Genomic DNA, 25,352 nt, shown 5'->3' on the forward strand with positions numbered 1-25,352 from the left:
AATCTCCACACAAATGAACTAAAGCCCCAACCCAGATGCTTGATGAACGCCAGCCAGTATCCTGCTTGACGGCAACATGTGGTAAAGAAGAAACTCTGTGACCCATTACGAGGCGACGGGATACAAAATGAAGAGTAGAAAATGCACAATGCCTTTATCTCGGAGCTAAACAGTAGAAATGCCAATGCATGACGCCTTATCTGACGTGCCCTATCACATAGCTAGTGGTGTGCGAGGTATTTGCGAGTATTATCAATCATCCCATAAATTGCGGAGTTGCATCAGGATGCTTGTTGATCGCGTATTAATTCTTGCTGATGGCGTATTAGTTGCCTTGGTGTATATAGACGGCTACTCCTCCCATCTTTTTTGCTCTTGTGTTGTCCAGTATAGTAATTTTCCCCAGCAAATCACGTCTTCACCAGACACTTTATTCGGCATCGTCAATATCATGACCGCCACTATCAAGCTGTATACCAACCACGGCTGCCCTTGTGCGTAATTAATTGATTAGGTAAAGCTGTGAAATAGCACTAACATCAATGATACCACAGGGGCCCACCGTGCTCATATTGCATTGGCCGAGCTGAAACTCCCATTTGAAGAGGAAATCATTGACTTGAGCGTTCCTCGTACGGCAGAGTACTTGGACGTGAATCCTCGAGGCCTCGTTCCTAGTCTGTCATACAACGGCCAGATAATTACAGAGTCTGCCATTGTCGCTCAGTTTCTGGCGGATGCCTATCCATCACACCTGATCCCGAACGGAGGCACCCCTGAGGCGGCTCTTGCCCGCGCCAGGATATACTTCTTTGTCGATACATTTTTCAGCAAGGCAAATGGCCACTATCACAAAGCGCTTTTTGCCAAGACGGAGGGGGAGGCCGAAGAGGCCTCAGGAGAGTTTGTGAAGCAACTTGAGAAGGAGGTTGAGCCGCTGTTGAGTGATGCGGCCCCATTCTTTGGAGGAAGTAAGACATTGACGCAAGCTGAGGTATGCTATCAAAAATTGGTGAGAAATATGACAGTACTAATCCTCGCAGTAGGTGCTCACCGGGCCTTTCGTTCTGCGATTGCTGTCTCTGCCAAAGAATGGCGTTGGGCCAGAGAGTTTGATCAAAGACCTGCCTACCAGAACCCCCAACTTTTATAAATGGACCACTGCAGTGATAGAGCACCCTAGTGTGAATGGAATCTGGAACGAGGAAAAGGTTGTAGCAGGCACCAAGGCTCGTCTCGCAAAGTTGAAGGCATAGATTCAGCATTGTGAGATATGTAACCATTGTTAAGCAGGAACAAATGATACAAATTGATGACTGCATTGATAATTATACATTTTGCAGATCCGACACGATTGTGACGGCATGCGTGTACCATTCAATAAGGCTGGCATGAGTAGCTTGGACTTTGAAAAGGCAACTATGAAATCTCGGAATTGCTCGGCTTTATCACATGTTAAAGCCACTGCTAGCCATGCTGCGGTGACTATTGAACACTAAACTATCTAACCAGCTCTCCTAGGTAGAAGTTTCTGAGCATTTACAGCCAGTCAGCATCTTCCTTGCTCAAGTTGCAGCAATTGGCCACCGAAATATCCACAGACTTTCCTTTCCCACCTGTACGTATAGTATATTGTGTGTACCGCTTTTATCCAAAGCATTTCATGCGTCGTTTCATTTCGTAGTTGAGCCAGTACAATATGGATGCGTGCGGTTTCATAAATGTATCGTGATACTACTAGGTATCTGGTTGCATTAGGTTCTGTTGGTAACTCATTGGAACTACTCAAGATCTGTAATCTTCCTTACATGAAAGTCGGAAACTGTTAGTAAATCCTGGACACCGCCAATCAACAAAGGAACGCATTTCAGGCTGCTAGAAACATCAGGTTTCATTAGCGCATACGGCACGCCGTAAGCCAAAACCCAGAGGTCGCCGATCCCCGCATCGGAATGCTCCGTAGCGTTAATGATGATGTGGAATGGCGTGCTTACCGCTTCACTAGGGCAGAAAACCTCGACTTTCATCTGATAACTTTCGCTCATTCATTGACGCGTGACAGGGCAATCTACTCAAGCATCAAGGAAAGCTGTTTTCGCCATGACACAGGTCACTATTGCTACGGCGCTACGCCCCCAAGATGATTTGCAGACCGTTGTGGAGAGTCGGACAAGGGAATGGCACTTTCATATCTACTTCTTGCTACAATCACCTACCGAAACTGCCGCAGCACTTGCACTCCGTGACGCTGTGCTAAGGCTTCGTCGCGATGGTATGCAAGCCCCTAAGATTACATCGGCTGTTGACTGACCATCATCATGTAGGTGCCTTCGTCGCTGTTCCTCTGCATAGGGTCAATAAGGAGCCAATCGGACCGCATCCTGCTGGGTCGTATGAGAGTGAGTCTAGATTAGTTACGACTCATCAATGATCCTAGAAGAACCATGACTAATTCTCGAGTGAAGTTTGGGTTCCAGACACTTCGTTCTCTGATGTCTTTTTCTACTTGGCAACAAATCGAGGAAATTTGAGGTACGAGAGTCTGCCATTTTCTGAGTTGCATATGTAAGGCGCAAGCCTCCATGGCCCGCCTTGCTCTAAATGCCACTTTGATGGCTCAGACTATATAATTGCCCCTGTTCTAATAAGCCATGTAATAGCATCCTTGTTCATCCACTCACCTCAGAACAACGCCGAGACCACGAACGTCGGAATGCTTGGTTGGGTACGCCGTGGCCCATCTACGTAGACGGATTGCCACGTAAAAGTGATGAAGTTCCACTTCAGTATCCCGAATTGCGTCTTGGCTGGTCTACTGCGCCAGATGGCGAAGTTTCCCTCGATGAGAGGCGACGGAGGGGCGCGGAAGTTGAGGCATTGCTGGCCAAAGATCCTGAAGCGGCTCCTGCTCCCTTGGATTGATGAGTGAGATGTAGTTTAGAGACCCGAACTCTCTTATGAAAGATACAAAACTGTGTTATCGACTTCGTTTTGATAGAACCAATCATTCTACATGGAGCTTGTAATTCGATTACAATTCCACAATACACGAAGCTATTTGAGAATGCGCATATATATTTGCTCAGCACAAAGATTGACGGGTCGTGTATCTCTCTTTTCAACCATCCTACAAATAAGTTTCCATCCCATCACTCAATCTCGTCTTATAGCAAATTCCACGGCAGTTAACCAATTCTTTATACCAAGGGGTGACTAGGCACTGCTAATTCATGACCTGCACATAAGGCCTGAGCAGCAGCAACGATTTGGCCTTTTGCGCCTTAGAATCCACAGTCTACATAACAAGACAATACTTACCATGGTTGACGTTGGGGCCACAGCCTTCGGGGTTGATGACCCAAGGGATAGCATCATTTCCAATATCGTCGAAGTGTGAGCAAGCACAGATGACATCCGTTGGACCATAACCGGTAACACGAACCACTGGGGTTCGATGCTATTAACTGCGCAAGACGGAATATCGCCAAATTAGCCATAGCTTATCTTGGCGCAATGCCTCATCAAGCAAACCTCATCAATCTCTCGTACATTTGCCGCATATCAAGACTCGCATGATTGATCTCCCTGCCATACAAGCATATTCGGCGGTGGAGTTGGAAACTGATATCAATCATCGAAGATATCGGTGAGCAACTTAGGGGCGATTTACCAGCCGTGCTCTAGGTTGGTCATGGTGACTGAGGAAGATCCATCCGCTGGTTGTTGATGACTTTTCGACCATTATGACACCCTATATAAACAAATCCTGGTCGTTTGCTCTCTTTCCTCAACACATTGCGACCATCTCTACAGTAGTGATCCCAACCATTTGTCACTTTCCTTGATCCGACCGCCTCGGAGCTCCACTAGTGGTCTTAACGACTGGTGTCTTTCTGCGACACGTTGCGACCGTCTCTCTAATAGCTACCCCGACCTCTTGGATACATTGTGAGGCAGTGATGACCACTATATCACTGTCCTCAGCAGAGTACCGAGCGATCCAATGTCCCAAGCTACTTTCGGCGCTAACCAAGTAAATCATACATGCCTAAGGTACTACTCCTTATAACCTTGACCATCCCAAACTCAAAGCTTACTACAGGTAGTTTCATCGCGTTCCGGTTACATGATTCATACGACTAATCTACCCTCTATGTAATCACTCAAAGACAGGGGCCGAATTAACACCAATGATGAAGTATTGGAAGGAACCTGCTGATCAGCCAGCTCGGCGCTAGGTTAGACCAGACGACGAGGGAAGATGCATCTGCCATAACTAATTGACGAGTCATCGGCTATCTCCTCTACGCAATGCCGCCACCGTTCCTGTCAAATTGGAGAACATCTTTGTGCCAGCCTTTAAAGTTGTATTCTTTTACAACTGATATTTGTCGCTCTGATAAGGCCCATGTTATATCGGCCTGTTGCTCTGAATCTGCGCTATATCTTCACTGTAAATGAGACTACTGCATCCCTGGATCATTGCGAGACCTGAATGGTCTACGCATGATATTGTACAGAACGTGAAAGCTACCTGGTTAGGTAGGTTGGTTGATACCAAGATGGCTTTGACGATTCATGTACCAAAGAGTAGAAGTCTCATATAAAACCACCAGCGGGTTTGCACACGCCATGTCACTTGAAAACCCACTGCCCTGCCCATCATTCAGATGATAGCGAGACGAGAGAAGCTCAAATCCGTTCACCTACCGAACGAAGCTATCAGACTATCCGTCCCCATACGGCTGATCATGACAGCAAGTGGCAAACGCCAATAATAGTATCCATCCCACGCAGTTGGCAGTGGTAACGCAGCATCGGCAGCGACAATGATGCAATTAAGAGCATGACTGGCCATATGTTGTAGCCAGAAGTTGAAACAAAGACGACAACAAGCTATGTACATTACATTGTTACAGACACCATACTCGTAGTATCATCAATGACACCAGGTAGGTGGGGACAGCTGAGGGGCTCAGCCATCAGGGCTTTAGTCAGCAGCCATAGCTCGCAGAGCCCAATAGCTTAGGTAGAATAAATCAACAACCTTCAACTGTTCAATGATCCGACTTTTCCTTCCTATCAAAATAACGAATAAGCTCTGTTTTAGTTAATGAGATTAAACACTGGAAACTTTAAGTTATCCTATCAAGAAAACAGAAGAAAGAGAGTGTGCGGGGCGTAATGTGTTACGTACTAAATTGATCGAATGCATAACCTATCAACATGAACCCAGCCTTCCCTCCGGGCAAATGAAAATCCGTATTTGTATGATATATAGGCGTTCCCCATCGCTTACTACACCTCGACAATATTATTAAGTGATAACGCAATGTCAAGAGCTTTGTTCCCCGAGCAATTGCTTCCACTCTCAGTTCAGCTCTTTTTACATCCCCCTAGCAGCCCATGTACAGCAAGCTCCGCTCGTTTGACGGGTGTTGGACCTGCCGAGTCCGACGCAAGAAGTGCGCCGAAAATCGCCCCGTCTGTGACACTTGCCAAGCACTAAATATTACATGTTATTACGAAGAGGAAAAACCACCATGGATGGACGGTGGGGTGAGGCAGACGAAAATGATGGAAGAGATAAAAGCACAGGTAAAGCGTTCCGCCTCCCAGAAGCGTGAGCGCAAGCATCTCGAGATACGTCAGACCGAGGCCAACAATCTTGGCAATATCGATACGGAGTCTTTTGCTACGGACGCCATAGATAAAACAGATACACGTACAGACTTCGATCCTTCTCTTGGACACCACGGCGTTGGCTTCACCTCTGAATTTAGCAACGATAGTAGCTTGGTGCTGCAGGATTCGCCTATGCAAAACAAGACGCCAATCGGTCAAGGGGGGGCTGATAAAGAGTTACATCTGCTTATGATATACCTCGATTATGTCTTCCCATACCTCTTTCCGCATTACCGACCATCGATTCTCGCGGGCGGCCGAGGGTGGATATTGGAAATATTGCACACCAATAAAGCTGTGTACCATAGCGCGGTTTCCTTGTCAACTTCGTTCTATGCTATTGTTCTTAACAATGGCGATAAAGCCCACGATGAATGCACAATGCAAATGATACACAAATTTGAGAGCCAGATAGAGCTTGGTCTCAAAGAGTTGCACAAGGAAGTAAATTATATCAACACCAACGCTCCAGGCTTTGACATGAAGAAAGGGCTTGTGGTTATGCAGAGCATTCTTCAAATGCTTCTTTTTGAAGTGGCGACATCTAACAAGGACAATTGGAAGTTGCATCTCAATGCAGCCATTGCAGTTTTCTTGCGGATTCTCCCCGATCCAAAGGAGTGGAACAAGACACTGAACAGCTTGTATACCCATACCCACAAATGGCCGCCTCCGGAGTTTGGGTTAAGGCGACCGTGGACCACAAACCAAGCGGCGCTGCGATTCTTTACAGCCACAATTCTATACATCGACATCTTATCGAGTGTCACCTTGGGCAATGCGCCACAACTTGCCAGTTACCATGCAGATATTGTCCCAGAATGCCTATCTTATGAGAAGAGCTTTGAGGCAATTCAAGCTGGCTATCTGTGCTTTGACGAGTTCTTTGGATTACGAAACTGGATTGTGCAGGTCCTAAGTGATGTAGCATCTCTGGAAGATTGGAAGCGCATTCAAAAGAGGAGCAGTTCATTGCAGGTCAGCGAACTTGAGTCTCGTGGTAAAGTCCTATCGGATGTAATTAAAGCAGGCATTCAGTCTCTGGAGAGTCACTGCCAGCGGCAATACATTGCTCGGGATGTCGCCACACTCCAACTTGTCGATCCTGGGCCTGACGCAAATGCGAGCGAGCAGTCCAAGCACGAAATGGTATGGTTGCTTGCTACGCTGAGCTACTTGAACGTAGTCATATTGGGGTGGCAGCCTTCCAACCAAGAAATTCGTTGGTCAGTTGCGAAGGCAACGGACCTACTTTGTCAGGTTCCAAAAGGGCCTGGTATACGGGCATTGGCATGGCCAATGTGCATATCTGGCTGCTTGTCCCTGCCTGAAGATGAGGCCATTTATAGAGCATTAGTGCGTCGGCTGGGGCCTTTGGAGATGTTTGGGACTATGAAGGAAGCTTTGTTAGTCATGGAAACCGTATGGTCGATGCGGGCTGAAATTGATGAATCTTGGGATGTAACAAAATGTATGAATGTTCTAGGATATAGTGTGTTGCTGATATAAGAAGCTGACGTATTGTTGGCCTATTCTTTATATATTTATTGGAATTTATATAATAGAAACCACTAAAAGTATAGCAAAGCCTTTGGCAACCTATAATACGAACTCCCTTACTGTCGCAATAGATACCGGAATCGCCGGCAAAAGGGAAAACCACTGGCCTATTATTGGCAACCGGCTAGCCAATTTTGCCTCTGCCACCTTCGACTGTAGTTCGAAATGAAGGATGTCTAGCCACTGACTTGGACTTGCGCGATCCTATACTACGGGATATTATAACGCAATTTCTGCTATGGCACCCAACGGCCAATCAGCGGCTTCACCGCCGACGCTACGGTGGATCGGATCAACCCCACAAGGCGTAACCTTGTGTTAGTGTCTTGGGAGTACGGAGCACAGATATCAGAAACTTATCCCTGATACGAAAGAGTGGTGGTGTAACGGGTAAATCCGGCCTGTAAATAAGAGTTTGTAAGTAATTAGCAATAGTTATTGCATTTTCTAAACACTGGTGTTAAGTTTGCAATAGTTCCCTTTGCCATAGGCAAATTGATATAAAATTATACAGAACTGCAGTTCTTTTATTAAGAGTATGCATAAGAACCTGTTGCAAGGGAGCTGTTTACTTACCATTGACCCAATTCTTAGTCTACTAGATAAAAAATGAAATGCTCAGTATCGACCTATACTGTCTGTTGTCTCACTTGATATATTCAGTTAAAGGGCTATATACAGAAAGTATATCAAACGCTGCTAATGGCACTACTTTGAAATAGGTAGCTAAGTAATTGTTACTTATTTTCTTCCTATCAAAATACACAATATGTAGATAATTACTCTACATCCACTGATTCTAATGCAGAGGAATGAAAGCTAGTTAATTTTGGCCATTCGGACTATAAAAGAAAGCCTAAAACCGAGCGTTTAGGAGGTTGCTGGGTATACTCTGAGAGTACTACGACCTTGGCTTGCCGACGGTGTAGTCGGCGTTTAAGACTTCATAGTCTTGCTAACTTAAGTAAACTTGCAGATTTAGAAAATCCTAGTATTGTATAATAATAAGTTGTTGATTTAGATCCAAAATTATTTCCCTTCAGTGGTTGTTATGTGGAAGCAATTCCTAGCCAACGGCTCAACGCTTGTAGGCCGACGCATGTTGGCACCAATTGGAGTTAGAGAGTGGCACTTGCGAGTGAATACATCAAGTTTAATTAAAGTTATCTCAAAGTGTTTTGCCCCTTAGGAATTCCCCTACAAGAGAGTCATTTGAAGTGTAAATAAACAGGGACAAGGGACGAGTTCACTATCACAGATAAGTGATTCACTGAGACAAATGAGAGCAGCCTAACTCATGTCCACGACGTTCCAATACAAATTCTTGGAGGCCAAATGTGCTACCGGGCTAATAGCAACAACAACCCAGTGCTAGCACGCTGAGCAGGATCATTCTGTGGACCCTTGATCACCTTTTTGCGGATTCACCTAGGCTGTGTTCATTCGTAAGGTAAAACCCCCCTATTTTGTCTACGCCATGGCCGCGCGGGTGCTGACAAACTTGGTTCAGAGCCTAGGGCGAAAAGATATTTACGGCCTGAAGTAACCCTGCACCATAAACCTTCCTTATCCACGACTCCAACATAAAGATGCCTCCTCCTGCTAGTATGATGGTAAATTTAGGTACCTGAATCTGTCATGCAGTTTTGTCTACCTCCAAACACCACACACACACAAATACTGAATTCAAAATAAGACTTATCTACGATACGGGCTTTGGTGCCATGATGGGGGACGGAACAATTCTCGAGGATGAACATTCTACCGTTTCTAGTGAGAAGCATGGAACTAGAAAAAGCAACGTGGCTGGCGAGCTAGAAGATCAGATCCTCGACGTTGAGACTCAAGGCGTAAGCACCCATTTCAGGCGCTGTGATTTCGGATACTAACAGCTATTGATGAACAGCATACCATGAGAGACAGCAAAATAGAAGGGCCCATGGAAATGAGTGGGGGCGCTCCTGACCAAGGCCTCCTAACCAAACCACCTCAAAACAAGACAGAGGAGAAACCGCCATCTCCCATAATCCTGACTTCAGATTTGGACAAAGATATAGTTGGCTGGGAGAGCGAGGATGACCCGGCCATGCCCCTCAATTTCAAAAACAGCCAAAAGTGGCTAATAGTCTGTCTCCTCTCAATGATTACCTTCATGTCACCATTTGCCTCTTCTATTCTGGCTCCGGCAATCATCTTCATTGAGAAGGATCTGGAAGTTTCCAGCACTACCAAAGGGGCGATGCCTGTTAGCATCTTCCTCCTTGGATATGCTGTTGGACCTCTATTTCTCTCGCCGCTATCCGAAATCTACGGCCGCAATATTGTTCTGTTGATCTCAAACCTCTGGTTTTGTCTATGGCTTATCGGCTGTGCCTTAGCCCCTACTTTAGACACACTTATTTTTTTCCGCTTTATGGCCGGAATTGGAGGATCGGCCTGCCAGACAATTGGCGGCGCCGTTATTAGTGACCTCTTTCCAGTCAGTGAAAGAGGGCGAGCCATGGCAGTATGGATGCTTGGCCCTCTTTTTGGACCGTCATGTGCCCCATTGATAGGAGGGTTTGTCTCTGAGACTATCGGGTGGCGTTGGGTGAACTGGATAACCTTCATTCCGGCAACAATTATAGTTCTCATCTCAACGGCCATCAATCGTGAAACAAACCATCAAGTGCTTATCCGGCGCAAGACACAGAAATTACGACAGGAGCTCAACCGCCCACAACTTCGCAGCTGCTACGATAACCCAGACACCCCATTTCTGCCTACCTGGCAGATTCTTCTTGACGGATTTGTGAGGCCGATGAAAATGCTTTTCCGTTCAGCCATTATATTTAGCATCTCCTTATACATCGCGTTTGCTTATGGTTGCCTATACCTTCTTTTCAATACCATTCCGGCGGTATTTCAGGGCAGCTATGGTTGGTCTATCGGCATCACTGGCTTAGTCTATTTAACGATGCTTATTGGGTATGCAGTAGGGCTTGGCATCTTTGCCGTGCTGTCAGACAAAACTGTTGTACGCATGACTAAGGCTAATCATGGAGTTTTTGAGCCTGAGATGCGTTTAGCAGACTGTATTTTTTTTGCTTTCATTTTACCTGTTTCATTTTTCTGGTACGGATGGAGTGCAGACCAAGCTGTACACTGGATTGTTCCGATTATTGGAATCGTCCCTTTTGGTATTGCCATCGTTGGAATTTGGCTTCCCGCCCAGGCATACATAATCGATGCTTACCCTCAACATTCTGCAAGCGGCCTAGCTGCCTTCTCCGTTTTGCGTTGCATAGTCGCCGCTTTCCTTCCCCTTGCTGGACCTCAAATGTACGAATCGCTGGGTGTCGGCTGGGGAACTTCACTGTTAGGTTTCATTGCCTTGGCGTTAATTCCCATCCCAGCGTTGATATATAAGTTCGGGGGACGGCTGCGCCAGAGGTTTCCATTGACGCTGTGATGGCGCGGGTATGCTGCGTTGATTTGCTGCCTTCATAATCCCTTTGGATAGCTCTGACCGGAATTAGCAGTTTATACTAATACGATCAGCTGTTAACATGCCGTCATGGCGCTGATGTACCTCTTTTGAAAAGGCTTTTGGGAAGACAGTGTGACCTGGGACTTCGGCGACGGACCGAGTCCGGCGGGTCTAAGTCAGTCCATTACTACTTGTATTCGCAGTCGCTTGTATCCTTTTTTTATTCCTCTCCTTAAACCAACTGATAACCTGCTGTAACTGCGCACATTAATACTAGCCTAAATAAGCAATTCTTCCTATTCGAGCAAGATAACCATAAAATTACATACTAAATTGGACTTAGAGACCAGGCCGCTTTATGAAGGTTGATATTGTTAAAATGTACCTCACCCTACTAACACTAACGGAATCGGGGGACCACCTTTCTCAGCCTGCTGTAACCAACTTGCGTCCAATCACAGTCCTCAGCGCCATGCCTATCATGCTTCTCTCCGGTGGTACCGTTTCCGTATTCAACTCCGCGCGGCTTTATGATGACATCGTGGCCTCGAATGGCTCTGCGCCATGCCGCTCTATCAATCTTCTAGTCGAATTCCGTCGTAAAGCGGCCACCCAAGTATCCATATTTAATCCAAGTCGCGCTGAAGCCAAGCGAGATCACATCGGAAATAATTTTGTTCTTCTAAATTAACGTAAATTACATCTCTTACTCGAGTGAATTTGATTTATTTGGCCCTTCGTAATAATATAAACAGAACTTCTAAGTATTCTACTCATATGGCGGAGAATTCCAGTAAGATGCAAGAGCAAAATTCGACTCTGTTTAAGCAGCTGCATTTTAGGCATTTTCCGCCCAGCCTTCCGTAATGATGTCTTCCACAGATTTCACGGGAATATCTGGAAATAGGTCATTTAACGATACGCCATTTGCTGGAACGCTGAAGTCGAACGCCCCGGCCTCCATCCCGATACCGAATCCAGCGAAACGCTGTTGGAGTGACTCTTTCGCAGTTTGCGAATACAAGCGCACATGGGACGGTAGCTCAGTTATCTGCCCTTGCTGAAGTTTCTGCATGGTATCGTATTGAACCTTAAAGCTTCCACGAATAGATTCTGCTATACCAAGGACCTCATTCAGAGTTCGGCGATCACCAACCATCGTACTATGCTTATGCCATGTTCCATCGGGAAGGCCTATGGCAGCCACGACAAACTTGGCTACGTCTCCAGAATATGTGTAAACAGCAGGCACATTGCCAGACCCCGGGATACCCGCCACCTTGTGAGCGATGTCGATAGCGAATACCCATGGCATCAAGTAGGATTGGATTTTGGGCATCCCATAGTAATCCATGAACACGCCATGAGAGAAGAGAGTATACTCGAGGTGGGATTTCTCGAGCTCTGCGATTGCAGCATCTTTGTAACCGGTGGGGACGGCAGCACCTGCTTTGGTCGATCTAGTCCAAACGACTGTTGAGCAAGATAACAAGGCCAGACCTGGGAAAGAGGAACTTACGCTTCAAGTCGGGGGGTACCGAATTCACTGGGGGTAAACCTCTTTACAGACGGTGCGGCATCGGCTGCGCGAATAAGATTTATTTGAGCTTCGGATTGCTCTAAGCCTTTGATTACGATGGTTGAGATCACTGTGTGGATTTGGTGATCGTTGAGTGTCCGAACGATAGCCTCTACATTAGTGTAGTCGATGGCTACCAAGGTTGCTCCAGCAATAGTCGTGCTTTGTAAGTTTTGCTAATTGGCATGAAGCGTAAGTTTGCTGCTATGAATAAATAAAAAAATGGTTGTGCGTACCTCTCGTGTCAAAACGACGGTCTCGTGGTCGGAGTTTGTGAGCGCCTCCACAATGGTTCGCCCAAGGCCACCGGTGCCGCCTGCTACAGCAACTTTAACCATGGCGAAAGATGATATCTTCACAGTTGTGGTAGGAGGAAATAGGTTGACTTAATTATATTTCGACGCCGTTGTGCTTTGGTAGGAACTTTCGAGCTGAGCTTCTAGACCTGAATACATATATATGGCAACCTACGGCTTTGTATGTTGTACAGCTTATATAATGCCGCGCGGTAAGACTCCTGTGGCTGAGGCGTGGCCAATCACTGTAGACACCGCCAGGCGGAGTGTCCTAAGCCCGGGTCTGGTATCCAAACACAAGACGGAGATATCTTGGCACTTTGCAACGAATTAATTTAGTTTTATCAAGAGGCACGTGCCAAACGCATCAGGTACCACCCGTCCCAGATGTTACTAGTGGGAACTTATTACTCAGGTTTCTTTAGACAAGGTATTTATAATACCGATAGTAGTCCCGTAACTGGTCACGATAAGTTATACTGCATGTCAAACGCTCGGGTGTTTGTTGTAAAATTGTCATCTACCTTTGATGGTGCCTGATCGGTATATTGGAGTTGCAACCGTACGTGCTCTATCGTTGGCCACAGGCGGCTTAACATTTTACTTATATTTTTTCTCTGTTGATATATATTCTTATTTAGTTTATGAGGATACTTATGACCCATTTTATCATTCTCTAGCCTGAAGATTAATAGTTTAATAATATACAGCCTTGTTTCTCTTAGAAATAATGTGCATATCTTCTCCAATGTTTATATAATATCTCCAGTAATTGTTCATCATATATTCGTGAAGAGAGTTGAATCAAATGACCAATCATGTTCACCTGCCAGATACAACGCTGCGCAATTTCTCATACTTCAACCAACTTCACTTCGGATAGATAGTCTTACCGGCGGTAATCCAAAAACTCCGGTAGATCCACTTGAAGATTATGTTGAGATCTATAAAAGAGTCGTCGCCGACCGCAGAAGTAAATATCAACATCTCATTTCATTGTACAAACTACTGAAGCCTCAATATACAAAACTCCCTCTATAAACATGCAGATCCGTGTTCTTCTCACAGTCCTCATGGGCGTGACCTTTACCGCAGCTCTCACACCTGCCGACTGCGACTGCGTAAGTGACAGGATCTGTCGAATATCTTATTGTTACTAACAAGAATGAATAGTTCACTGTCTGTGATGTAAGTTGAATATTCAGACTGGGGAGTAGACAACTATCTAATTAGCCACTCCAGGGCGACCTTCACGACGCCGACAACTGCTACAACTCCAACATTGGATGTGGAACTTTCGATGCCCCAACTTGTTGCGGTATTTGCGGATGCAACTGCCCTGTAAGGATAAATGCTGATGCAATTTTATACCATACTGACGATCCCTCCTCTTATAGTAAAGGGTATCATTCGGCTTTGAAATTGCGACGTGGATCTGGAGGAAGATGAATGTGGAGTAGAATGGCTTGGTTAATGGGTTTTGGAAAATGCCATACATTTGTAGTGCCATGATTATGCTTAGTACAAACTCTTGTGATCACTCAAATGATATATTTGCTGATACTTTGCCATAACCAACATTTGATACTCCATTGGCGGAAGGTCTGTAGGTTTGCCATAGTAATTAGCCTCGACGCCAAAGATTTTGGTTGAATCATATGATTCTATGAAGCCCCAAGCACAGTATATGATCTATTATTACACATCCCTCAACCAATGTCTATTCACGCTTCGCTAGGGAATCTAGAAGGTGTGACTTATTCCCGACTGCACAATCCCCGTAATTAAGCGAATGCCACCATATACCGGCTGACGATTTCGGCATTACTTTCATCTTAGGTAAAAGTAACCCATGCAAGAGATGTCGGAAGTCGGTCAGGACCATCGGAGATGATTGTGCGAAGTGCGCCTGCCCCAGTGTTGGGGGTCAAAAATTGGACCTCCATTGCCGTTTTGTTTCCAACACCAGTAAAAAGAGAACTATGATTTCATCGTCAGATCAGTAGCATTGAAGCTCTTTAATAATGCCTTGCAGTATTCTTTTCAGGATCACTTTTTCAATTTAGGCATAAGGGCTGTCCTTGTCTTTTCTCGTTCTACACACCCTGTGATGAAGCATTGAAAACACGCATAACTCCTGGTAGCCCACTCTTTGCCATCTGCCGTCATGACTGGAGGGCCTGAGTTCCTCCGTTACCGCCTCGGCTAATTTTGAGGTTGCCGCCAAGTCTTGTAGGGCCGAAGAATCTCCAAATAAAGAATGAGCTCGCTTAGTTGTTATCCACCAAGATGTAAAGATCCGTTGATCCCATTCGACCATTCTGCAGACTATTTGTACCTTGTACTTGGGTGAGGGATTTGAGTGGCGCGCCTTTACTGTTGCTCCACGCAAGCTTAATTTTGTTTCACCGGAAAAAGTGACTTGCTGGGTACCACCGTCATGGGGAGAAGTCAGAGGGTAATAGGGTACGGGGTACGGAGAATACGGAGATTTAGATGAGAAAATGCGGGGAGTTGCTATGATTAGATTCCTTGGCATCTTGCTTTGATAGAATCGGTTGTGAACATTTTGAAGATGGGCACTCCGTAGTGAGTAAAGGACACTTCATTGTGATTATAATCTTAGAGAATTACATGCTGTTCTATCTGCTGAGAGGTGTGTCTCAATAGTCTAATAATCCGTGCTCTGCGCAATGGACTTGCCTTTCTCCGCAGTTTCATTGAGCATCTTTATTTTCGCTTCCAACATGGAATAGCAGTCTGATCCTAGAGGGAAACGAAGTTGATCTTCCAGGCCAACAGCCATTCCCGTCCCAGTGACAACTTCATACAGGCGCTGGATACCAAGCTCCGCATTACCAGGCTGCTTCCCGTGCATACCAGAGAGCATCCCCTCCAAATCTGCGTATCCTTCCAGATGGCGGCTCACATTCTGGCCTTGAGAGATTGGTTTCAAGAAATCAGTTCGGAAAATGCCAGGCTCAATAATGTGAACACGGATACCGAATGGTTTCAGCTCCAGAGCCATGGACTCGCTCAAACCCTCAACCGCAAACTTAGAAGCTGAGTAAATCGGGCCACCGTGGGGGCCGAGAATACCCACGCCGCTAGAAAGTTGCACGATGACGCCAGATTTCTGTTTTCTCATGTGTGGGATAACCGCTCTTGTGAAGTTGAGCACGCCAAAGAAGTTGACGTCAAATTGGTAGCGAGCTTCTTCGTCAGAAACTTCCTCAACAGCGCCCATATGTCCAAAACCTGCATTATTTACCAATACATCGATTCTTCCGTGTTTCGTGGCGGCGGCATCGATGAGCTCGGTAATGCTGGTTGCTGATGCGGTTACTTCCGTTTCTACCAGGTCGGCCTTTGGATTTTTTTGAAGAGACTCGGGAAACTTTGAGAGGCTTCGGGCGGTTGCAACAACTGTGTCACCCTTTGAAAGGGCCAAGTTGGCCAGGACAAGACCGAAACCGGCATTTGCTCCAGTGATGAACCATACAAGGGGAGCCATAATGATGTATGTGTTTGTTATAGTCGGAGGTTAAGATGAAGATTGGTGCGAGTTGCTGGCAGTTTGCTTTTTTCTTTAACAAAGCTGGATTGCTTTTTTCCTTTTTCCCTTCACATTAGCAACTTCCAGATTTTATAGACAACTTGACTACTCAATCTAGCACCTTTTTTCATTGTTTCCCGACAATACTCAGAGATCCCGCCATGATTCGGGGCATCAGTCAGCAACTCCGCGCTAGACTCTGCGCTGACTATCCAAAAACCCGACAATTGTGGATTTTCCCGCTATATAGCGGCCGCGTCGCATATTGCAATGCGTAAACTTGGAGCTTGAATTAAGAGTTTCCGCATACACGATCGCAACAAAACACAATGAATCCGGATAAGAGCTCGAGCAAGCGCTGCCGAGGCCGCACCGTAACCGCATGCCTCGAGTGCCGGAAGATGAAGAAGAAATGCGACCGCCAATGGCCATGTAATCATTGCACTAGCCGGAAAATGGCACACAATTGCCAATTCTCACTGGCGACTCGAAAGTATCAGCAGTGAGTGATCGAAGCACCTTGTGTACAGATTCACCTGACTAGATGAATTCAGGCCGAATGATGCCCGTATGAGCGCTGCAAAGGAGACACCTTCAGCTGCGTCTTCCTCATCTGTCTCTGGATCGCAAGATGGTGCCACTCAAGCTACCGATTCGACGTCTGCGATGCACATGCTAGGTTACATGTATGAAAAGAATGACGCGATTTTTGGCAGCATTACGGTAAAGCAACTCATAAAGGCTCTCTATGTGTAGTTGGGATACCTGCTGACCCCCGACTCACTGTTGCAGCGGAATACTGAATACACAGATTCGTCGGATTCTCTGCCAGATCCAGTTCTCAAAGCCTCCCGTGCCGTCCCGCCTCGACCATATACAGATATGCTCGTAAAAAACTTTTTTGACAGTGTCAATTATCACTACGGGATTTTGCACCAGCCATCCTTCATGATCGTCTATGTCGACTGGTGGTCTCACCGGCGCGAGGTCCAGAGCTTACGCAACTCGTCAACCGTTGCTTTGACTTGCCTAATACTTCGTATTTGTGCCAACTCTACACAATTTCTTTCACCACAAAATTCATCGCAGCTCGAGTCAGATCTGGGCGACTCTGTTCGAGATCTAAGCAAGTCTTATCACGAGGCTGCGCAGACCATTAGCGGCTTTCTATCTCCAGGTTCTGGCGGCCTCGTTAATGCACAACAGCTTTTTCTTTCCGCCACGTGGCACAAGGGGGAGGCGGATTTTGTCAGATCTTGGCACGAGCTAGGTGCTGCCGTGAGACAAGCTCAAGAAATCGGTATAGTTGTTCCTCTGATAGAATAGCTGTAGAGACTAGTCTGCTAATCTCGAGCCTCTCAAGGTATCCACATGGATATACGTTCCGATAAGATGAGTGAATTTGATCTGGAGATTCGACGAAGATTATGGTGTGCCTTGTACATATGGGATAGGTATGCCGATCGAAATTTGGCCGCTTTACTCGCGAGCTTTGTGATATTGACCACAACTAACATTGGTTAAACTAGATACATGACAGCAAATTTTAACCGCCCTCCTCTGATACAATCAGATCCCCCCGTACCGCTACCCAATCCAGCCTTGGATCAGTCTGGTGCTAATCCTGATGTCCCATCTCATATTATTTCCAAGATACTAGAGAATCAGCTTGCAAGGCAGTTGGGCGAGGGTGATCGTCCAGACAAAACAAATCTTCAGGGCAAAATTGCTTTTGTAGAATCCTGGATGTCTTCTTTGCCGCCAGTATTTAGCGTTTTCAACCCACACAGGCGCTGGGATGAACATTATCCGTATATACCGTTTCAGCGCCTACAGCTGCACTGCGTGGGTTATATGACCCAGGTTATACTTTTACGGTCCATCCTTCTTTCTTCTGATATTTTTTTAACAGAGCGTACCGGAGCAGAGATTTCTTCAGAAAACATGATGTTATTACATCAGATCGTGGATATTAGCCTAAAAGCTATGTCCGTGAGCAAAGACACTTTTGATCTTTGCTTTCCACAACAGGCAAAATATTACATGGTCGCATTTTGTCCCTTTGACAATGCAGCATTCTTATGCTCTTTGTTAATACACGATGTTGACGGTACAATGGTTCCTAGGAGAGCAGAAGTCGTCCAGGCGGTTGGCCAGGCATTACATATTGCTCACCGTCTGCGCGGCTTCACCAAAATGGGTGACACCACATGGAGCATCCTCTCAACGCTGAAAAGTCGAATTACCTTATACCCACTGGAAAGAGAATTGATAGAAGAGACGGAGAGCACTGGCACTCAACTTGCAAAAGACGGTGTTGAATTGGGTGTCGATTCGTTTCACCACTCCAAATTGAATGACCAGTTTCAGTCTATTTTGGATGAGGACTTACGATTTGTGGAAAATACATTAGCGACAGACAGTGCTGAATTCTTAGAAATGGACTTGGGTATTCTGGATGGCGTTTGGAACTGGGACAGAGTGGGATTTTAGGTGGCTTCGGGCTGCAAGAATTATTACTCTCCAAGGGCGACTCGACATAGAGCATCCGAAGGGCATACCAATACAAGTATAAGTAGGAAATAACCGTCATCTAGATTTGTTATGAGACATATTGCATAATTCCGAAAATATGTGGGGAAATTACGATGCAACAATTGTGTTCAGAACTTTGGAGAATCAATATATTATTGGTGTACTCTGCAAGTTTCCACTCCTCTATGTGGCTAAGTTTGTATTAATAATTGTCGAGTTTGGCGTCGGTAGATTTAACCTTGAATAAGAGAGGAGCCAATCGGATTGGCGGGCGTTACGCGTAAAAGCACATCCCTATCTCAACATCAATTCCCGTAACTAGGCTGGCAATAAAAGATTTCTCAACATTCTTCAAATTTCGGTGATAGAGCCTCGAGTAACTGATCAAGTCGGCTATGTGGGTACGGGTATAAATTTCATGATAATAATTGAATATATACTAAAAGCCTACAATCGGCCCAACAGGCGTCCAGTGAGGGATTTGGCTCCTGACTAGTATATATCTTCCGCCTTAAACACGTCATGGGCAACTCGGTTTTCACCATAAGCACTAATAGTTTCCGGGCTTCAATGTCACCCACTCTTCCGAGAATCTTTCAAAGAATTTGAGTGATCTTGGTTTGATCCACATTGGTTCGGTTGCCTCTACATATGGGATGTAGTATGCTTTTGTAAGTTGGTTCTATAGGTATCAACGGTAGTTAGTTCCAAAGACGCCACTGGTTAAAACATCAACTTGCTCACCTCTTTGAACCACTGAGGATCTTTGCTCCAATTTTCCACAAAACGAAAAACCCCAGGTTCCTCCAGCGAGTGGAAAACCTCAAAGTAAGTGCAATCTGGTTCCGCAACAACAGCGTCGTAGACAGGTCGAAAAGCAGCAAGAAAGGCGCTAATGTTAGCCGGGTCAATTGTTATGGTCACATGAAGGCTGAAGCCTGAGGTGCGAACATGTGGTGACGACATTTTGACAAAGTTTGAGCGATATTAAAGACCTCTATTTTGCAGTTGGATTGAATTCAGAAGTACCGGGTTTGGGAAAATATAGAGGTTGCGCGTAGAGAAATAATATCGGCTTAATAGCAGACAGTGGGCAATGCGATTATAAATAAAGCTGATATCTAAACAATAGGTAACCATGACCTAATATAAGTCTGGGTCTCTCTCGCCTACTCAAAAGGTATTAGTATATTCCGTGCTAACAAAATTTGCGCCTAGAGAATGATTTGTAGGAATGCACTTGCATATTCGTTAGATTTCTAATCTATAGTCAAATCCTTCGACATGTGGCTTACTACTTTAATGCTAGTGTTACATAATGCTGAGCATCAATATCGTTTCAGCTGCGCCCGGCTCTAGCCTTAAACTTGGCAACCAAATAATTAACCTTATTAACGAGACGGATGGTGCGGTTAATTATTAATCTCATTGGCGCATTCGTTGTTGACAAATAAGTTTTGGATGCCACACGAGAGGGCGTACAATTTCGATATAGGAAACAAGTGCGGGGGCAGGTGTCTAGCATTGAGGCTACAGAAAAGATACATAAAGAATAGCTTTGCGCAGCTCTAGCAGCTGGTTTCTCTATCAGAATCTGTAGTAACAACTTTGGATATCTAGCTACACAGTTTGTTTTCATTCTCACTTCACCGCAATGTCTACCATACTTCTCACTGGAGCGAACTCGTTCGTCGGTTCGCACATTATCGATGCATTGATCAAGCTCAATCATAAGGTGGTGGGAACTGTCCGGTCAGCTGCGGCTGCTAATGACATTCTATCTTTTCATCCTGAATGGAAAGACTCTCTTGAAGTAGTTGTTGTTGAGGACATTACAAATGGAGACGCTTGGGATGAACTGTTTAAGAAGAAGGAATTTGATCATGTTAGCGCAACGACTACTCCGTATACTTTGTTGTTTCAATAGTGCTGACACTTTGAAACAGGTTGTGCATGTTGCTGCACCGCTCTTGGACAATCCGGGAAACACTGACTACGACCAACATTTTCTGACCCCCAGTGTCGAAGGGTAAGGGATCTCCTCTGATGAAACAAAAACAGATACGCAGCTAATAGGCACACAACAGAAACCTAGCGCTTCTCCGTTCCGCGCAAGCGAATGCGCCGGCTCTAAAGTCAATCGTTGTAACCGGATCTATCAATGCCTGCACTACAGGCTCGCCTAAGGAAGTGTCGGCAGGCCCAATAACCAATTCAACATGGCTCCCAGTGACCAAGGAGGCAGCACGTGAAGCTCAGAATGCCTACATCTCTTACTGCTCAGGAAAAAAAGAAGGAGAACTTGCCATTTGGGATTTTGTAAAGACGAACTCTCCGAAGTTTTCTGTTACCGTCTTTCTACCAGCGCTCATCTTTGGACCTCCAATCGAGCCAGTTAAGCAGGGGGCAAAAGGTCTACACTATAGCGCCAGGATCATTTACAGCTTCTTCAACGGCACATACACAACCATTCCGCCTACCACTTTCCCGAGCTACGTCGATGTTCGCGACTTGGCAGAGGCCCACGTGAAGGCGCTCACGGAACCTAAGGTGGCTAATAAGAGACTCACCATCGGTGGCCAATCCATGACATATACAAAGCTTGTGCACTCTCTCGCCAAAGTTCCGGAACTGAAGGGCCGTTTGCCCGCCGATAGTGGGGAGGATGAAAACGTTGTTCCCGCGACAGTTATCGCAGATGAGGCAACTGAGGCGCTCAATTTGACGTTCAGGAGCATTGATGAGACGATGGCTGACACGGCGAAGAGAATCTTGGAATTGGAGAAACAAAACTAAATTATCATCTTCTCTATTGGTAATTTTTGAAAGACCTGCTAGGCTCGATCCATGTGAGGCTACACTTATGAATGGCAACACCGGAAGGTCAAGAGCCTAGTATGTTTCTATAAGATAGGCCAGTAACAGTGCAGCTAGCGATAACACTAATGCATATATATAAGCGTAAAATTGTTTCATTTTACTAGAAAGGCTGGCTTATAGGACAAAGGTTTCTTCCACTAGCTGTTGTAAATTTTCATCAATTGTAGAGTCACTAGATAAACTAAATTGCGGATAGCTAAGCCATAGCGGTATATATATTAGTATCGTCCTTTCCGACAAAGGTTTCATCTATGGTTTAAAGAAAAAAAAGAGGCATGGCATAGCTCGATAAAGAGCTTCACTCCGATGACTTCAATGACGCCACGCGGTTGGGGGTATCGTAATCTACATATCCCCTTACTCCTAAACTTCAATACTCCTTGAAAACCAATAACAACGGGAAAACACAGGGTGTCGCTCCGTTAAGCAAGTTTTTGTCCAAAGCTTCGCGCAAGCCCTTTTGGAATGAATCATACAACCCCGTGTTTTCCTTCTTCCATTTTGTGCCACCTGGAAATACCATCTCTCGCAGCTTAGACAAACAAGGGATCAACGACTTATAATGATCGGTTACGTGATCGGCCAGTGTCCGATCAAAAAGTGCAGCATCTGTAACAGTGCCGAGCTTTATTAACGGCCAACTCTTGTGAATTGGAGATGTAATTCCACTTTTCAAGTTGCGGGACGACTGTAAATGTTTTTGGGCTAAGGTAGTGAATACAGTTCCAGAAAACAACCCAGAAAAAAGATTCGATGTCATCCATGAAAGAATGAGGGTCACCCAAAAGCACCCCGATCGACATAAACGCTCTTGTGCCAGTCTAACTAGTTACTCCAGAAGGTTTCTCTAGAGAAATCTTAATAGCAAGATCGAGATCAATTAAAAGTCCCAATTAAGAAGGATCAGAGCGATCCGCATTGGTCAGAAGATTATTAATTGAAATATCTCGATGCAATATATATGCATCATACAAGGACTTGTGGCCTCCCACGCATTATGCCATACTTTCCAGGAGCACGGATGGCGATTCCGCGTTATAAATAGGTATCTCGTAATCCCGCATAATAACCTGTTGACGCACTGAATTCTCAATTGGCGGACCTTCCTTGTCATCGCCTTGCTTTATTGAGGAATCGGAGCGGCAACGTTTATTTGATAACTCGGCCACGCCGATCTGGCTAGAACAGCGTTTTGTGCCAGCAGAACCAATCTTCTTGGAGTCAAATAACGCCTCAGCTGCAGCTTGACTAAACATCGGAGGGGGCCTTTTCCATTATTCAACCCTTGTGCCTTGTTTGCAATCCAGTCCTTTTCTAATGTTATTCTGTATATCATCTAGATTATCGCCTATTTGAACAATGAAGTCGTGGTAATGCCGTGCTACATTGGTGACCCCTCTTTGAGTTGCTAGTCTCAATAATTCTCCTTCGTTGCGCTCTGTGGGCTGCCATGACCCTTTGAGGACAAATGTAGCTTGCGGCTCTCCGTCAATATGCGCTTCCCAACAAGTTGTGCCTCACGTCACTATACCAGAAGATGGACTCAATAGGGTGCCAAGTATGAGGCGCTTTTGCTGCCCTTCTTGATCAATCTCAATATGGCGTTTGTTGCCTGATGTGATGACGGTAGGATCAAATCCGAGAGCCTGCTTATCGATGTAAAGAAACCCCAGCACAACAGATACAATTTGCAATCCATCTTGATTGATGTCGGCCTTGGCTGAACCAATCGCCCCGACGCGGTCAAAATTCCACAGATGCATGATTGAACCGGCGAGGGTAAATCCGAGGACGTATCGTCTCGTAGCCTGAGCCTTGAAGATTTCGCGTGCATATCTTGCGAGATCGAGCCACGTTTTCAGGCAATCATCAGCAGAATACTTCTTAAACCCTACTAGTGCCAGAATCTGACCCCAATGATCCAGTGGGTGCTTAAATTTGTTATCCATAAACGCAGCTTCATAACATTAAATAAGAGTCTTCCTATTAACACAGACGTTATTTTTTCATTTACATAGATAAGGTCTGTGCCTATACTAAAATTAATGTACCTATACTACCGTTTTTATTAATCTACATTTAATTATAATGTGTAATTATGGTAGACAGTGTAGTTAATTAAACTTTAAAATATAATATTATAACTTTATTATTTTTTATAATTTTATAATATTTTAAAAGTTGTTTTTTTACTTTTATTTATTAATAGCTATATTTTTTTTTAATATTATTAGATTTTTTAATTTTTTAAAAACTTTACTAATTAAAATACTTTTTTAAATTTATTAAAATTATTAAAGTTATTAAAAAATATTAAACTTAAAGATATTATAAATTTTTATAAAAAAAAGCCAGCTATAGTTATTAAAAGTTATTAAAATTAAAAAAAAAATTTAATTTTTCATAAAAAAATATTTTAATAATAATAAGTTTATTAAATATTAAAAAAATTATTAAAGATATAAAATTAATACTGTAATGTCTTAATCTTTATTTTTAATATAGGGTAAGGGTTCCTAAGGTAATAAGCCTAAGTCGTAGGTTTATATTAGCAGAGAGAACAGAGAGTAGCTTTTAAGCGGTTATAATTATAAATATATAAAAGTAAAATAAAAAGTATAATTTATATTTAGTTTTAATACTTTATTAACGTCTAATTATTTAAACTATTTAAATAATTATAATAAAATAAACTTATATATTTAATTATCTATTTTAAATTATATATAAATTATAGTATTTTTAGTTTATAATAAATTACAGTAGTAATTTATTATAAGTATTATATATAAATAATCCCTTTATAATTAATTAATTAATTTAAAATTTATTTTAAAGTATATATCTTCCCAGCTTTAAAAAGTTAAGTTATAATATAATACTTTTTTTTATTAACTTTATCTTTAAAGTTAATTATATAAAGCAGCTGTTAGCTTAATTTCTTTAGTTTATAATCTTTTTTTTATTTATTTTATACTTTTATATTAATATTATATTAAATTATATTTTTAAACTTTTATTATAAAAAACTTATAAATATTTTACTTTAATAAATATTATTAAATAGTTAAGCTTTTTTATTATATTTTATTTTTTTTATAAAAAATATAATATAAATAATTAATATAAAATAATAAATAGTATTTTTAAGTATAAAAAATATATACATTAAGGTTATTTTTATAATAAAAGTAAAGTTTTTATAATTATATATAAGTATTTTTTTTTATTAAATAAGTATTTTTTTATTAACTTTTTATTATAGTAAATTATATTTTTTTTAAAAATAAACAGTTATATATTAAAAAAAAAAAAACTATAAAAAAGCTAACTGAATTTTAATATAAAGTTTTTAAAGCTTTAGTTAAGTTATTTTATATTTATATTTAATAAGAATTTTTAATATTATAAAGTATAAAAATAATTAATTATAGTTTAAAAAACTTAAATAAACTTAACGAAGTTTAAAAAACTAAATTTAAGGCAGTTATTATTATATAGACTTTCAGTAGGGTTAATATAATTAATTAAAATATAGTTTTTAACAATATATTTTAAGTTTTTAATAAAACTCTTTTATTAATATTTAAAAGTTAAAGCTTTTAATAAATTTTTAAGTATTATAAATAAATTTATAATTTTCCTATTAAACTAAATATTTAATTTTATTATTATATTTTAGGTTTTAATATATAATAAATATTTTTTTTATATTTTAATTTTTTTTTTCTTTAAATACTATAATTTTATTTAAAATTAGTTTTTTTATTATTTTATTAATTTATATTTTTT

General features: G+C 43.1%; 11 protein-coding genes across 11 annotated transcripts; 7 read left to right on the forward strand and 4 right to left on the reverse strand.

The window, feature by feature from the left end:
• Positions 1-451: 451 nt before the first annotated feature.
• TRIVIDRAFT_52839 (uncharacterized protein) lies at positions 452-1,256 on the forward strand (the record flags this gene model as incomplete). Its single annotated transcript, XM_014100348.1, has 3 exons — positions 452-494; positions 555-994; positions 1,047-1,256. 3 exons carry the CDS (start codon positions 452-454, stop codon positions 1,254-1,256), a joined length of 693 nt encoding a protein of 230 aa, XP_013955823.1.
• An 817-nt stretch (positions 1,257-2,073) lies between these two features.
• On the forward strand, positions 2,074-3,070 carry TRIVIDRAFT_83739 (uncharacterized protein; the record flags this gene model as incomplete). Its single annotated transcript, XM_014100349.1, has 4 exons — positions 2,074-2,272; positions 2,325-2,399; positions 2,466-2,532; positions 2,661-3,070. The coding sequence occupies 4 exons, from the start codon at positions 2,101-2,103 to the stop codon at positions 2,920-2,922; spliced, it is 576 nt and encodes a 191-aa protein (XP_013955824.1).
• A 2,336-nt stretch (positions 3,071-5,406) lies between these two features.
• Positions 5,407-7,194, forward strand: TRIVIDRAFT_59868 (uncharacterized protein; the record flags this gene model as incomplete). The annotated part of the gene is made up of 2 exons (XM_014100350.1): positions 5,407-6,702; positions 6,745-7,194. The coding sequence occupies 2 exons, from the start codon at positions 5,407-5,409 to the stop codon at positions 7,192-7,194; spliced, it is 1,746 nt and encodes a 581-aa protein (XP_013955825.1).
• A 1,778-nt stretch (positions 7,195-8,972) lies between these two features.
• Positions 8,973-10,696, forward strand: TRIVIDRAFT_192034 (uncharacterized protein; the record flags this gene model as incomplete). Its single annotated transcript, XM_014100351.1, has 2 exons — positions 8,973-9,095; positions 9,245-10,696. The coding sequence occupies 2 exons, from the start codon at positions 8,973-8,975 to the stop codon at positions 10,694-10,696; spliced, it is 1,575 nt and encodes a 524-aa protein (XP_013955826.1).
• An 856-nt stretch (positions 10,697-11,552) lies between these two features.
• On the reverse strand, positions 11,553-12,631 carry TRIVIDRAFT_52870 (uncharacterized protein; the record flags this gene model as incomplete). The annotated part of the gene is made up of 3 exons (XM_014100352.1): positions 11,553-12,174; positions 12,234-12,469; positions 12,530-12,631. 3 exons carry the CDS (start codon positions 12,629-12,631, stop codon positions 11,553-11,555), a joined length of 960 nt encoding a protein of 319 aa, XP_013955827.1.
• Positions 12,632-13,632: 1,001 nt separating this feature from the next.
• TRIVIDRAFT_222876 (uncharacterized protein) lies at positions 13,633-14,009 on the forward strand (the record flags this gene model as incomplete). The annotated part of the gene is made up of 4 exons (XM_014100353.1): positions 13,633-13,710; positions 13,763-13,777; positions 13,832-13,907; positions 13,987-14,009. 4 exons carry the CDS (start codon positions 13,633-13,635, stop codon positions 14,007-14,009), a joined length of 192 nt encoding a protein of 63 aa, XP_013955828.1.
• A 1,251-nt stretch (positions 14,010-15,260) lies between these two features.
• On the reverse strand, positions 15,261-16,103 carry TRIVIDRAFT_52857 (uncharacterized protein; the record flags this gene model as incomplete). Its single annotated transcript, XM_014100354.1, has 1 exon — positions 15,261-16,103. One exon carries the CDS (start codon positions 16,101-16,103, stop codon positions 15,261-15,263), a length of 843 nt encoding a protein of 280 aa, XP_013955829.1.
• An 852-nt stretch (positions 16,104-16,955) lies between these two features.
• TRIVIDRAFT_152144 (uncharacterized protein) lies at positions 16,956-18,638 on the forward strand (the record flags this gene model as incomplete). Its single annotated transcript, XM_014100355.1, has 3 exons — positions 16,956-17,445; positions 17,509-17,639; positions 17,757-18,638. Coding segments are annotated over 3 exons (1,503 nt in total), but the record flags the coding sequence as incomplete, so codon positions are not given.
• Positions 18,639-19,230: 592 nt separating this feature from the next.
• TRIVIDRAFT_52840 (uncharacterized protein) lies at positions 19,231-19,646 on the reverse strand (the record flags this gene model as incomplete). The annotated part of the gene is made up of 2 exons (XM_014100356.1): positions 19,231-19,362; positions 19,425-19,646. The coding sequence occupies 2 exons, from the start codon at positions 19,644-19,646 to the stop codon at positions 19,231-19,233; spliced, it is 354 nt and encodes a 117-aa protein (XP_013955831.1).
• A 688-nt stretch (positions 19,647-20,334) lies between these two features.
• On the forward strand, positions 20,335-21,476 carry TRIVIDRAFT_52826 (uncharacterized protein; the record flags this gene model as incomplete). The annotated part of the gene is made up of 3 exons (XM_014100357.1): positions 20,335-20,540; positions 20,608-20,709; positions 20,768-21,476. 3 exons carry the CDS (start codon positions 20,335-20,337, stop codon positions 21,474-21,476), a joined length of 1,017 nt encoding a protein of 338 aa, XP_013955832.1.
• A 1,601-nt stretch (positions 21,477-23,077) lies between these two features.
• On the reverse strand, positions 23,078-23,509 carry TRIVIDRAFT_222882 (uncharacterized protein; the record flags this gene model as incomplete). Its single annotated transcript, XM_014100358.1, has 1 exon — positions 23,078-23,509. The coding sequence occupies one exon, from the start codon at positions 23,507-23,509 to the stop codon at positions 23,078-23,080; it is 432 nt and encodes a 143-aa protein (XP_013955833.1).
• Between the last annotated feature and the right edge of the window lie 1,843 nt (positions 23,510-25,352).

Source organism: Trichoderma virens (genome assembly GCF_000170995.1).
Source record: "Trichoderma virens Gv29-8 chromosome Unknown TRIVIscaffold_68, whole genome shotgun sequence".
NCBI lineage: Eukaryota > Fungi > Ascomycota > Sordariomycetes > Hypocreales > Hypocreaceae > Trichoderma > Trichoderma virens.